At 42.6% G+C, this 14,428-nt stretch overlaps 1 protein-coding gene across 1 annotated transcript in view; it reads right to left on the reverse strand.

Annotated features, from left to right (window-relative positions):
* LOC134652995 (rho guanine nucleotide exchange factor 10) overlaps positions 1–14,428 on the reverse strand; it is a 46,591-nt gene that overhangs the window by 9,508 nt on the left and 22,655 nt on the right. Inside the window, exons 5-9 of the mRNA XM_063508268.1 lie at positions 10,624–10,783; positions 7,709–7,938; positions 4,779–4,901; positions 2,831–2,980; positions 1,909–2,107 (exon numbers count right to left, since the gene is read on the reverse strand). Coding sequence (XP_063364338.1) covers positions 1,909–2,107; positions 2,831–2,980; positions 4,779–4,901; positions 7,709–7,938; positions 10,624–10,783 — 862 coding nt within the window. The remainder of the gene's footprint in view (positions 1–1,908; positions 2,108–2,830; positions 2,981–4,778; positions 4,902–7,708; positions 7,939–10,623; positions 10,784–14,428) is intronic.

The raw sequence follows: 14,428 nt of genomic DNA on the forward strand, positions 1-14,428 counted from the left end.
CTTGAGCCAGCACCCGGCTGAGCGTGGGCGAGGTGCCTGTGTCCAGCACGTCCACGTCCTGCACGGGGTGCGCCCACTTGAGCCCGAGCCGCTCCGCGTCGTCGCCGCTGTTGCACACCGACACGCACACGACTAGGTACACAATGAGCCAGGTGGTACCTTGAGCCAGCACCCGGCTGAGCGTGGGCGAGGTGCCTGTGTCCAGCACGTCCACGTCCTGCACGGGGTGCGCCCACTTGAGCCCGAGCCGCTCCGCGTCGTCGCCGCTGTTGCACACCGACACGCACACGACTAGGTACACAATGAGCCAGGTGGTACCTTGAGCCAGCACCCGGCTGAGCGTGGGCGAGGTGCCTGTGTCCAGCACGTCCACGTCCTGCACGGGGTGCGCCCACTTGAGCCCGAGCCGCTCCGCGTCGTCGCCGCTGTTGCACACCGACACGCACACGACTAGGTACACAATGAGCCAGGTGGTACCTTGAGCCAGCACCCGGCTGAGCGTGGGCGAGGTGCCTGTGTCCAGCACGTCCACGTCCTGCACGGGGTGCGCCCACTTGAGCCCGAGCCGCTCCGCGTCGTCGCCGCTGTTGCACACCGACACGCACACGACTAGGTACACAATGAGCCAGGTGGTACCTTGAGCCAGCACCCGGCTGAGCGTGGGCGAGGTGCCTGTGTCCAGCACGTCCACGTCCTGCACGGGGTGCGCCCACTTGAGCCCGAGCCGCTCCGCGTCGTCACCGCTGTTGCACACCGACACGCACACCACTAGGTACACAATGAGCCAGGTGGTACCTTGAGCCAGCACTCGGGTTAGCGTGGGCGAGGTGCCTGTGTCCAGCACGTCCACGTCCTGCACGGGGTGCGCCCACTTGAGCCCGAGCCGCTCCGCGTCGTCGCCGCTGTTGCACACCGACACGCACACGACTAGGTACACAATGAGCCAGGTGGTACCTTGAGCCAGCACCCGGCTGAGCGTGGGCGAGGTGCCTGTGTCCAGCACGTCCACGTCCTGCACGGGGTGCGCCCACTTGAGCCCGAGCCGCTCCGCGTCGTCGCCGCTGTTGCACACCGACACGCACACGACTAGGTACACAATGAGCCAGGTGGTACCTTGAGCCAGCACCCGGCTGAGCGTGGGCGAGGTGCCTGTGTCCAGCACGTCCACGTCCTGCACGGGGTGCGCCCACTTGAGCCCGAGCCGCTCCGCGTCGTCGCCGCTGTTGCACACCGACACGCACACGACTAGGTACACAATGAGCCAGGTGGTACCTTGAGCCAGCACCCGGCTGAGCGTGGGCGAGGTGCCTGTGTCCAGCACGTCCACGTCCTGCACGGGGTGCGCCCACTTGAGCCCGAGCCGCTCCGCGTCGTCGCCGCTGTTGCACACCGACACGCACACGACTAGGTACACAATGAGCCAGGTGGTACCTTGAGCCAGCACCCGGCTGAGCGTGGGCGAGGTGCCTGTGTCCAGCACGTCCACGTCCTGCACGGGGTGCGCCCACTTGAGCCCGAGCCGCTCCGCGTCGTCGCCGCTGTTGCACACCGACACGCACACGACTAGGTACACAATGAGCCAGGTGGTACCTTGAGCCAGCACCCGGCTGAGCGTGGGCGAGGTGCCTGTGTCCAGCACGTCCACGTCCTGCACGGGGTGCGCCCACTTGAGCCCGAGCCGCTCCGCGTCGTCGCCGCTGTTGCACACCGACACGCACACGACTAGGTACACAATGAGCCAGGTGGTACCTTGAGCCAGCACCCGGCTGAGCGTGGGCGAGGTGCCTGTGTCCAGCACGTCCACGTCCTGCACGGGGTGCGCCCACTTGAGCCCGAGCCGCTCCGCGTCGTCGCCGCTGTTGCACACCGACACGCACACGACTAGGTACACAATGAGCCAGGTGGTACCTTGAGCCAGCACCCGGCTGAGCGTGGGCGAGGTGCCTGTGTCCAGCACGTCCACGTCCTGCACGGGGTGCGCCCACTTGAGCCCGAGCCGCTCCGCGTCGTCGCCGCTGTTGCACACCGACACGCACACGACGAGATCGTTCAGCAGGAGGAGGCGGCGCGGCTTGCATTTTGATAGGGCGCCTGATTGGTTGAATTCCTGTCAAGAATTATATAATATGTAAATAGATGTCACTGACAGAAAGCAATCCGCCTGCCGATTTAGAAATATGCGTCGTCAGGTGGATATAAGAATAACTAGGCGTTTTTCTAAAGATAGATATATAACGAAGAAAGACCTGACGTGATTAGTTTTAGAATTGGTAACACAACGCCTTATTATCTATACGTTGCCTTAAATAAATAAAATAAATAAATATTATGGGACATTCTTATGTGTAAGACAAGAAGGCTTGTGTTGTTGGTACTCAGACAACGATAATATACAAATACATAGAAAACACCCAAGACAGGAACAAATATATGTGCCCATCACACAAATAAATGTCCTTACCGGGATTCGAACCCAGGACCACGGCTTCACAGACAGGGTCACTACCCACTAGGCCAGACCAGTCGCCCTTAAACACTTTATTTATTACGATTTCCACAGCGCCCAGCCTTTCAAAGATGCATGCACATGCCTAGCTAGAGACCACAGTGCCGTAAGTTATATCGTGATCTGCAACTGGAGATGCCGTTTTGAATCTATTGGTCCATTATCTTTAGTAGGTATTATATGTGTATATGTTAATAATTTATTATAGTTATGTATAATTCAGTTTAATGCTTATGTTCTTATGTGTCATATTTGGTGTATACTGTAAGTGACATTATAATAGAAATAAAATAAAATAAAATAAAATATGACATCACGTCTTACCAACTGCGTCAAATCATCCTGCCGTAGTAGATGTCGCTTGTCAGCGCGGGAGGCGAGTAGCCGCGCGGCTCCGAAGCGCGCCGCGCCGCCCGCTCCGCCGGCACCCGTCACGCCGCCGCGCGTTAACCGCCGTAACGCTGCGCGGAACGCCTGCACAAGGTTCATTAGGTCAATAGAGATGATGACACATGTTGAATTTTATAACAAAATCTAGTAAGATAGCAAACGAGCAATTTATCACTATAATGTGGATATTAAAATAAAATATTGAAAAATTACAGGACCTGAAAGTTTGAAAATTTAAGTTTTTTTTAACTTCCAAAAACGATAAAAGTAAGGGTACCATTCGATTCCTTACATTTCACCAAAATAGTTATTTTCGATACAAGTGCGAAAAAGAGTTTAAATCGACACGAGTTGCGAATTACCTATTCGCACGTGTATCGAACAACGTTTTACAGTACATATGGCACTTTAAAGTTTCGACATCCCACGAAAAGTGCTATTTTACGCACTAGTGCGGAAAAGTAGCCCCATATGTACTGTAAAAAATATTGTATGGCAACTATATACATAAACGCAATATTTCACCGACAAAAACGCAATATTTCACCGACAAAAACGCAATATTTCACCGACAAAAACGCAATATTTCACCGACAAAAACGCAATTTTCTTGTTTTGTCCATACTACAAGATGGGCGATGACGTCACGGCCTCTGGCCGTTTTGTATAGGGCGTTTCGCGAGTGAAGTGCGACTGTCGGACTTTGACTACAATTTCTGACTTTTGTGTTACTTTAATGCAATGGGTCCCATATAGACATTTGATCCTAAAAACAAACCCGATCGATTGATACCATAAAAAAAATTAGTCATGTAGCCTATTACACACAACAAACACACATTCAACATTAGCATTAGTGGACACATATGACTTAGGGATTTCTTATCAAACCGCTCACGGCAAATCTTACGCCCCACCTGGCCGCAGCGGGGGCGAGCGACAGAGTCGAGCAGCGGTCAACTTAAGAACGAGAGACGATCTATCACATGGCTACCGCTCGCCGACTACAATGCTTCTTATAGGATCTCTACCAAGTAGTTACCTGGGTCAATCAACTATTTCTTGTTGTTATTCTGTCCCATCAGCGAGGAGACAATAGTAGCATAGATTGTTAGAAGAACTGCTGTACTATGTTCTACTAACATGCTCAGTAGATGTCCCATTATGGGAAGGTCTTATAACTACCATAAAATGCAAGTTTGGTTCATTTATATACGAAAAACCTAGAATTTTAAGAGTGTCTCAGAAGACCGTAACCATGGCAACGTGTGACAAGAAAAAGTTGATTAACCCACCTACTATATTAAATTATCTGACCACCAGAAGTAGGTCGTTCATTCCATCGTTTGTATTGAGCTGATTACATACATATTTTGAAAAACCGGAAAGAGTAAACATTCTTTTTCACACCTCCTATTCAGAAAAGAGCTTTTTCTTCCCTGCTAGGAGGGATCAAAGTGGCACTTTTCCTCCCTGCTAGGAGGGATCAAAGTAACACTTTTCTGTTCTAGCACACTATTTTTAAATTTTTTTGCACATTATTTTTTTAGCTTAAATAATCTGTTTAATGTGTCTGTGTGTTGTCTGTTTAATGTTAGTGTTAATTTATTTTTTATGTATATTAGTTTCTGCATAATGTCGATAATAAATATAATTTTATCTGTTTAAGCATCAGATTGTGTCAACACTAAGATTTTTTTTATTTTCCTCATAGTTGATGTGAAAAGCAGTATGTGTCACACGCTATCAAAATTATTTCGTCTTTTGGGCGTTAACACTTGAATCCCTCATTACGCTCAGGATTCAATGGACGCCCTTGACGGAAATATATAATTTTGATCCCTTGTAACACAAACTAAAATTTTTTTTATTAAATAGGTACCTGGGTCCTTTCCGCTTCCCTTTTTCTTTCATTAAGAGCGTCAGCTAGTGCTTCTAGTCTCGTCAACGCCCTCTGCAGGGCAACGCGGTCGGCGTGTCCTGGAGGCGTATGTTTTAATAAATCCTGAAACAGAAAAATAAGGTTATTCCGGAAGTCAACGGCATGTATTTTATATTTTTGTCATTCGTTTTCTCTGTAAGGTTGCTAAGCTTTTGATGACACGTTATAGTTATTCATATAAGTTGATCATATGAAGACGATATCGGAAATAGAAAACCGTTTATCGGCTAATAGTTATTTTATTAAAGAATGAGTGAAAGAAGGCTGACAAAGAGAGTATATATGGGAGAAGTAAAAGAGGGAGTTGGAAGGGGCAGACCTAGGCGGACTTTCTCCGATCAGATCGGGGAAATCCTGAAGAAAGACCAGGTCAAGAGCACCCTAAACCGGCGAGCGTGTATGAGGAATGTTATGAAAGTAACGGAAGCGAAAGAGGTATGTCAGGATCGTAGCAAGTGGAAATCCGTGATCTCTGCCTACCCCTCCGGGAAATGGGCTTGATTATATGTATGTATGTAGTTAATAGTTATTTTATTTGCCATGAGATGCACTCTGACCACTAAATGAATTAAATGATATCTTAAACTGTTCTGTGTAGTTGTTTTTTGTTTAAAGATTGTATTATCGATTTCCATTCGTACGAGTATTGTAAATTATATAACTGTTGCAAAAAACGAGTTGCTTAATTTGCAAAATAACTCAATTATCAATACTCATACAAAACATCCTGTCGCAGAGGATTACTTTGCGCAAAACCGACAGATTGTTCAGATAAGTCCCGTATTGGCAAATAAGTGAAATACTTTACATATTTAATGTGGGTCGCAAGTGTGATTTGTAATCATTAATTGGGGAATAACAAGGTTGTTAATTTAATCGCTTCCAATAAAAGCGATTACAATTGCAAATTTGCTTAAATAATCAGCGCTTTAAAAGGACTTGACGTCTTAATTTGTAATTACCACACAGACACGAATGTAAAGAGGTGGTTATAGGGCATACCTTTCATGCCGTCGATATGGTATGACACAGATTCTTTTTTTGTGCTTTTTCTGACAAGCCATTACCGAGACCAGCTTAATAAAGCAGTGTTGCATTACATTATTATTTTTATAGATTATTGAGTGTAATAAGGAGAAACACTGGCTAAAAGTTCCGACTGTGTCATGTAATACGAGCGACATCTCATCATGACTAGTGTCAATCACTACATAGTATAAAACAAAGTCGCTTCCCGCTATCTGTCTGTCTGTATGTATGCTTAGATCTTTAAAACTACGCAACGGATTTTGATACGTTTTTTTTAAACAGATAGAGTGATTCAAGAGGAAGGTTTATGTAGGTACAATTTGTTAACCCGTGCGAAGCCAGGGCGGGTCGCTAGTTGTTAATAAAACAACAAAAAAACAGACAATGCAGTTTAATTTAATATTTTGTTTTTTTTTTCGGTTTTTCCTAACGAACTTGTCTAAATTCCAAAATGGTTTATGGTTCACGGCTTATCTTTTCTAATATTAAAGGACAAAAGGAGTGTTAAACCTTTTCGCGCGCGTCAATAGTAAGCACTTAAAGCATCACAATTAGCACGTGCTGGGATATCTCATTTGTTTCTTTTGTATTTGGTCATAAGCCGCAAGCCATAAAGTTTTATACTTTAGATTTTTTAAGTCTATCTATGCCGTTAGACAAACGTGTTCCATCTTCGAACTTGGCATGGACGTGACCAAACTCAACAGTGCGAAATTTTATGGTTATGGCGAAGTTTTTTTTATAGAAACTATATACGAGTACGGATGGATATTGAGAATAACGCACGCCCGAACGAGGTGGTATTACAGAGCGGCGGAATGTGGTTCAAACAATTATTAAGCCAAGAGAGCACTCTTGGATAAGATCTCTCATCTCGTTTTATAATCTACTAGCGACCCGCCCCGGCTTCGCACGGGTTAACAAATTATACATAAACAATCCTCTTGAATCACTCTATTAAAAAAAACCGCATCAAAATCCGTTGCGTAGTTTTAAAGATCTAAGCATACATACAGACAGACAGCGGGAAGCGACATTGTTTTATACTATGTAGTGATGTGATTGCATTTAATCAATGGCGAGAAGTCTTTTAAACAGTGTTGCTTTCATTATTAAATTATACAACGGGACTTAATCGTGTATCTAAGTTTTAAGCAGGAAAGTACGGGAAGCCATTGAAATCAAAAAACATAGTAATTTCAATCGGGACGAGGGTTTCAAGATCTCATCCACATGGAATCCAGTCATTAGTAAATGTAAGCGTAAACGAATATCGACAGTCGATAAATCGAATATCGTTAGTGTTGTGTGTCGACAGAGTGACATCCTTAGTGCGCAAAACGTTCAAGCGGATAAACAAGACCAAGTGCGGGTAGTTCGAAAAACTCGCGCGGTTAGACGATGCTGATGTCAACTTAAGCCAGTCTTCTCCGAGACCACGGGGACAACGCCGTCATCGAAACGTCGGAGGTAAATCTTAAAACTTAGATACGCGATTAAGTCCCGTTGTATAATTTAATAATGTGTAAAAATCGTGAAAGTTTAAATCCGTGTAGTGTTGCTTTCACACTGCTGCCGGGTTTATGTTCTTTGCGGATTACGATTACGGTGTTGTCAGAGATCAATGATGAAGAGTGACATGTTCATGAGCGGTACAGAGGCTTAGGGCTCATTAAGACGGCGCGCGAACTCATATACGATTTTAGTTACATTGCGGACCATTGAGGTTACTTCAATTCAGCCGACCGATCAAATGACGCAACCGTCACCGCACCGTCTAAATGAACCCTGCGCACTTAATACTGGGCTAATTTGTGTGAAACAACAGATGTGGTAGTTACCTGTAGGAACATGATGAACTGCGGGAACCGCTGCACCGGTTTGACCATTAGCCCGAAGAACGAGAGCCGGTCGTGCGCGCTGATCTGCTTCACCTTGAAGAAGTCCGCTAGGGCGCTTTTGCGCTTCGACTCCATCTTGGCCAGCTCCATGGCCACGGAAAAGTTGTTTATGAAGTCGGAATACACGTCCAGCACCACGGCTTTGGAAAACGCGTTTAGGAAGACCTCGCCTGTAACAATAAGTAATTTTATTTGAATTGTGTAAGTTTTAACATCAAAAAGTTAACACAAACGTACAGTAGAATCGTCTTAACATTTAACCGAAAAGTCGGTTCGGATTCTGCCTTCATACAAGAGTGGTAAGGGAACATCTTGTGCGTCACTTTTGGACCATATTTTTTTAAAGTATTTAGTAAAATTTAGTGCTAAACTAAAATTCGGGACCAGTGATTTTAAGTTTTAAACGAAAATTTTAAGTAGTTACCTATGTTTTAAAATTGTTGGGGGCTTATTCACGCAAAAATATTCAGACGAGTGTCCCGTTTTTATAACAAGCTTTTATTAGGTCGACCTGTATGTAACTATGTAATGGAATCTAAGCTAACTAATTTAACCATCTTCCAAGGATCGTAGCATCATGAAAATTGGCAGCTGTATGTAGTTTTAATGACAATACAATAATATGGTACTGTCGAACTGATCTGATGATGGAGACAGGAGGTGGCCATAGGAACTCTCGACCTGTATGTAACTAACATGTAATGGAATCTAAGGTAACTAATTTAACCATCTTCTAAGGATCGTAGCGTCATGAAAATTGGCAGCTGTATGTAGTTCTGATGACGATACAATAATATGGTACTGTCGAACTGATCTGATGATGGAGACAGGAGGTGGCCATAGGAAATCTGTGATGAAACAACGCAACCTAATTGTGTTAGGGGTTTTTAGAATTGTCTCGATGAGTATTAGTTGTCTGTCGTAAGAAAAGTACAGTCAGCGATAAAAGCTTGTACTAAAAATTAAATGTTTGCCAAAAAACTTATTATTATAAATGTGAGTATCTATTGTGATATAAATAGAGAAAATTAACAAAGTACCTACCCACACCTACATAATAATGTTGTATTTTAACAATCACTCCGACCGAATCAACCGAGTATTCTCGGTGCGTATGTTCTCCATACATGGCTCAAGTATTTTTTAATCATGTCAGTAAGCTCGTTACAGTAGATATTAATCCGCAATTATTCGCTACGCCAGGTGCTAAACCGATTGCCCAATGGGTGGTCACCAGTTTTAATCTTACGTTTAATGTCAGCAAGGTTTTTGACACTTGAGCCGAGTGACGGTAATCCAAGGTCTTGAGCACGACCTTGTATAATCAGCAACTAATATTTACACAAACTCTCGCAATATTGTGTTAAGTGAAATATAAATACTTGTAAAAATATTACTTTTGTGAGCTTCTTTGGTAGGATGCAATACACTTAACATTTTCAAATCGTGTGTTATATCATCTTAAGGGACATATAAACAAAATTAAAATTAGTAATAAAATGAACAAGGAAGTGATTTATAGTAAACAATAATACGTAAGATTCAAATGCTTCGTAAGGACCATCGACGTTGTCGTCGACTCTTTAACTGGCCAATTGACAGCCGAACTAAAAAAAGTAGTCTGCTACAAACCAAACCGTGCCCTCTTAGATTAAGAAATGTAACTACTTACCTACTGTAAATTACATAAGATATTTCGAATTAAATTAACTTGTCTCAGCGAACAACTACAGGTGGTCCGACCGGAAGGTGTATTTATTACACTTATTGCTGAGTTGCAATTTGAGCGGCGATAGTATTATTATTAATACTCCATAGTATTGTTATTAATACTACGTCGGTTACAAATAAGCCTAGTTACTCTCTCTCGCATATACATTAGCTACCGTTTTATCACTTTGAAACTCACTATGACTGTTTCATTTACAGGTGTAGTAGCATGCCAATAGTTTAGTTTGATATATGGATATAATAAACCACTGTGAGTCCTAAGGCTATGAGGACATACCTAATTGGTAAGATTTTGGTCTTCAGTTGACGTACAGGTCATGTGACCCCTTGGTCAGTGTTGTTAGACCTTCCTAAAGATCGTAGGTCTTAACATTTAGGCGAAACCAATTTGTCAGTCAGTAAGAACCAGGAAAACTATACTCATCCTTTTCTTTTGGGTGCTAGTACTAGTGTAAGACAAAGATAGTATGATTCTCTCTATGTTTGAAATGTGACAGTCCTTTGAGACTTCCGAGCAAAGCGGCTCCGGCGTCACTAACGCAGCTACACTGACGCGGCGACAGAGCGATAGTATTATGCAGTATGGAAATGTATGAACTTACTTCCGAGCGCAGCGTCTCTGTCGCAGCGACAGTGCCGCCGCGTCAGTATCGCTCGGCGATAGCGGCCGTGCTATGTCTGCGCAAGCACTGTCGCGTAGTCGCTACTATCGCTCGTAGTTTCTTGATGATTTGGCGCAAGTTCTTCATGTATCATTGATAAAATAACTGACAAAACCTTCTGAATTTTTCATTGTTCTCATTTAAGTAGTTTTTATTTATCAAGATGCTAGTGCCTTCATCTTTTCTACTTTTGGAAATTGAGTTGGGAAGGCTTCTCTCCATACTATAATAAAAGCAAAGCAAAAGATCGTCATCCTCCTCTTCTTCTAATAATATTTTGATAACTGATCGGTTCATCATATACCAACACGTCTGCACCGTATGGAATAACAACTGCGACTGTCGCCGGTGTCGCGACGCTCGGAAGTGTATCTGCGTCAGTTACCGCTGCGACACTGACGCAGCGGCTCTGACGCTGCGGCCGTTGCGACAGAGCCGCCTTGCTCGGAAATCCAGCTTTACCTATTTTTTCATCGCGGTCCCACGTCCGCGCGCAGTCCGCGAGCGCTGAACGGAAGTGCAGGTGGCACTGGAGGATGTCGGGCAGTCGGTGGAATAGCGTCTGGATCTTCGACGCGTTCAGGATTGCAGGGCTACTCTCTTCTAGAGGTTTCTTATAGTCCTGGGAACAAAATAGGAGATCTATATAACATTAAGTTGTGCCAAAATGTTAATACCTCAAAAGGAGTAAAATAAAACTTGTTAGCTTTTATTGTTTCTGTACATTTTCGTGTCATAAGTCATCATATAAGCATCATCATAGATGCTGTAGTGTTTTAACGACTGTCATTTGTCTACGTAACAGCGGATCATCGGAAATAGGTAGTTTGCGAGCCGGACATGGATAGTGACAGGAGCAATTTTTTAAAACCCGGAAATAAAAAAGTCCGGCTGCAGTCGTATAATTAAAATGTACTTGTCAGGCCAGTCAACCCACGAGTTTAGAAGTTAGTCTTTATTCAGCTCTATCGTATAGGTATTTTTTAGGGTTCCGTACCCAAAGGGTAAAAATGGGACCCTATTACTAAGACTCCGCTGTCCGTCCGTCTGTCACCAGGCTGTGTATCTCACGAACCGTGATAGCTAGACAGTTAAAATTTTCACAGATGATGTATTTCTGTTGCCGCTATAACAACAAATACTAAAAACAGAATAAAATAAAGATTTAAGTGGGGCTCCCATACAACAAGCGTGATTTTTGACCGAAGTTAAGCAACGTCGGGCGGGGTCAGTACTTGGATGGGTGACAGTTTTTTTGCTTGTTTTGCTCTATTTTTTGTTGATGGTGCGGAACCCTCCGTGCGCGAGTCCGACTCGCACTTGGCCGGTTTTTAAATATAAGTAAGTATTAAAATTATTTGCATGATCAGTAAAAAGTTTTACGTCATGCTGTCGCAAAACTCGCAAAACATCATTAGAGCTTAAATCTTGTCTAACCAGTAAGGCAACATAAAACCAGACTGGTAATATGCAAACGCAAGTTGTTAAATGTTACCTTGTACTTTGTCGCGTGACGTGATTGTCACATAAAAAAACGTCTCGGATGACAGAACGTCATTTCTCGAAATACACCTCATTATGAGTGTGGCTGTCGAGTGCAAATACTTGATCGATGCCTTGAGTTTGTGTAAACCGAAAATACATCTTCAAACGCCGTTATAAAGTTGAATTTGTTATAACCACGTATACAATACATCACAGAGCTTCAGAACGAATCCACTATCAAACTGCCAATAAATTTCGAGGTCTGGTATTTAGCTCGCAATTTAAAAGTTTTATTGCAGTTTCGGAGGCCTGGCGTTAACTCAGAACTTGGATCAATACTCTAATTTCACTATGCTGCCAAAGCGCTTCAATGTAAAATTCAGCAGGTTGCTTGCTTCAATGTTAAATCCGTTCATGTATACTAACAATCTATTTGAAATTATTGCAAGAGCTTAGGTACGCGATTGGAATTAACCAAGTGGTTTCATTTATTTTTATACATATTATAGGTACAGATTGGAAATTTTACATTTAAACAATATTTGTCAGATAGGTAACCGTAAAATATTGGCTTTATCATCGACCACGCAAGCAATCACATAATGCGTGCACACATAGTGTGTTCTATAGTTTGCACTTAAAATCTATTACACAAATATGTCCCGAACGATATTATATACTAACAACCGCCGTGATATCGTTCAACTTGCGTAAGCTAATAGAATATACCGCCGCCTGTATGCTAATAACTTCTAATTTATGCTAATACTAAATGGATTATAATATAACATACAAACGATTAACACCTGGCCTTGTAATAATGTCTTTTTAGCCATATGCAAAAGTGTCAGGTGACGATATTAAATATAACGGGTCATAATTACTGCATGCAAAGCTATAATGCCAAGCTATAAAGCTATACGACCAAGGATACACGTGCTTTATACAACTATAAAAGAATCGTAAATCTTAAAGATATGGGATTGCGGCCTCGGTTTTAGTATGCCGTCTACCTATTGAAATCATTGTTTTGTGAGCAATATTCTTTTTTTCTGACATTTGTGGTGCCACCAGCGATAGCATCGGATAGAACGCGCCAAAAGTAATTGCAACAATGTCATCTGATCCTGACTACATAATTGCTTATTTTCCAAAAATGTATTACATGTAAGATCCAAAGGTGTCCTATATACTACTGCTAAGCAAAATGCCGTATTTGCTACCTTCCAGACATTGTTTAGTTTTCGTTCATATTAAGTGAGGAATGCCTTTAATATAACTAGATTATTGGGTTTAGAAAAGCTCGCGAATAATTTTGCACAAAACGATCTAATTTTCGCGACATTAAAATGCATGAGTTGCAAATACCAATGGACTTAATACAGTTACGTAAGCACAAACATAGCACAAACAATTATAAATTTATTAGATAATACATATAGGTATTGAAGAAAGCGGTTTATAATCAGTGCAGCATGAATACAGTGTTACAAAGGCGGCTAATCTTTTTCTGAACGCTCGCAGACGCCGTGGGCTGTTTGCATTTATGGAAGCAAACAATAAAATTTGTTCACAATTGCAATAGTTAATGTCACATTAAAATGGCGGCGTCGTTTAAAACAGTGACCTCTCGTTTGCAAATACTGCCTATTCAAACCTGCCCCACTTCCTAATATGCAAATCTCTATAACATGTGAATTGTGGGCGAAACAATAACAAAAGTGGGCCAGACAGGTCTCCGAATTTGCATATGTTGAGATTTTTGACAACTAATAAGCTACGGCTGTTGGTCTTGAGGATCATGAACATTCATAAGATGCATCTAGCTAGAACGGAGAAAGGAAGTTTTAAGAAACTTATTTTAACTGGCGTTGAAAAAATGTATGTTACATGAAAACCTAGCTCAAAAACAATAGGTCGTTTATAGAACCGGTCAATAGATCTTTAGTTTAAAAGGGGAGAAAACAAGCAATTACTAGTTTCATAATTAAATAAAATGAGTGCTTAAAGAGAATGTAAGGAGTTAAAATATTTCTCTTTCACCCCATAAGTATCGCAACGGTCTTTTAAACAACTGGCATATTGCGTAATTCAAAGAGAAATTCAGTAGCCGTTTTCAATCAACTTTTATAGGATGAAGAAAGACAGCAACCGACTTCCCGAGCGACTAATCTCGTTACCTAAAGTAGCTGCAAGTCATAGTTTTGCAACTGTCAGCTTACGATTTAATTAACCGCCGTGTCATGTCACACCTCCGTACTGAGCGAAAATAAAAGTCGCGAGGTGTCCGATTGCGTAACAACCTATAAGAGTTATGCGAACAAACAATTCTGCTATCATTCTAAGCATACTTCCTTCCCGATCACGAATTTCTCCGGAGTCATGAGAAATGTCAGCGTGTGTTATTCAGACGTTGGCATCGAAGATGTGTATCTAGAAACCAGTTTGCGAACAGTGGCTTGTGTTAGCCGGTTGACGGTCCGACGGTATTGCGTAAAACAAATATTTGAAACGGTCGTGTAACGCTAATTACCTACAGATCATTTGCGCGAGATAAATATTGCGAACTTAATTGTTTAACCTCCGTATTCGTTACATATATAAATATTCGCAACATGTTTTAAGAAATCGACTTTGCCATCTAATGCAGTTTTTGTCTATTAAGAAATAACTAATTGAAATTTGCACGAGTACGAATTGCACAATTGTAAATGTCATAATATACTTACACAAACATTACTAGAATGTAATGCAGGGTAATTTTGAGTGCTCACGACAACAC

The sequence above is a fragment of the Cydia amplana genome, chromosome 12 (assembly GCF_948474715.1).
Source record: "Cydia amplana chromosome 12, ilCydAmpl1.1, whole genome shotgun sequence".
NCBI classification, from domain to species: Eukaryota; Metazoa; Arthropoda; class Insecta; order Lepidoptera; family Tortricidae; genus Cydia; species Cydia amplana.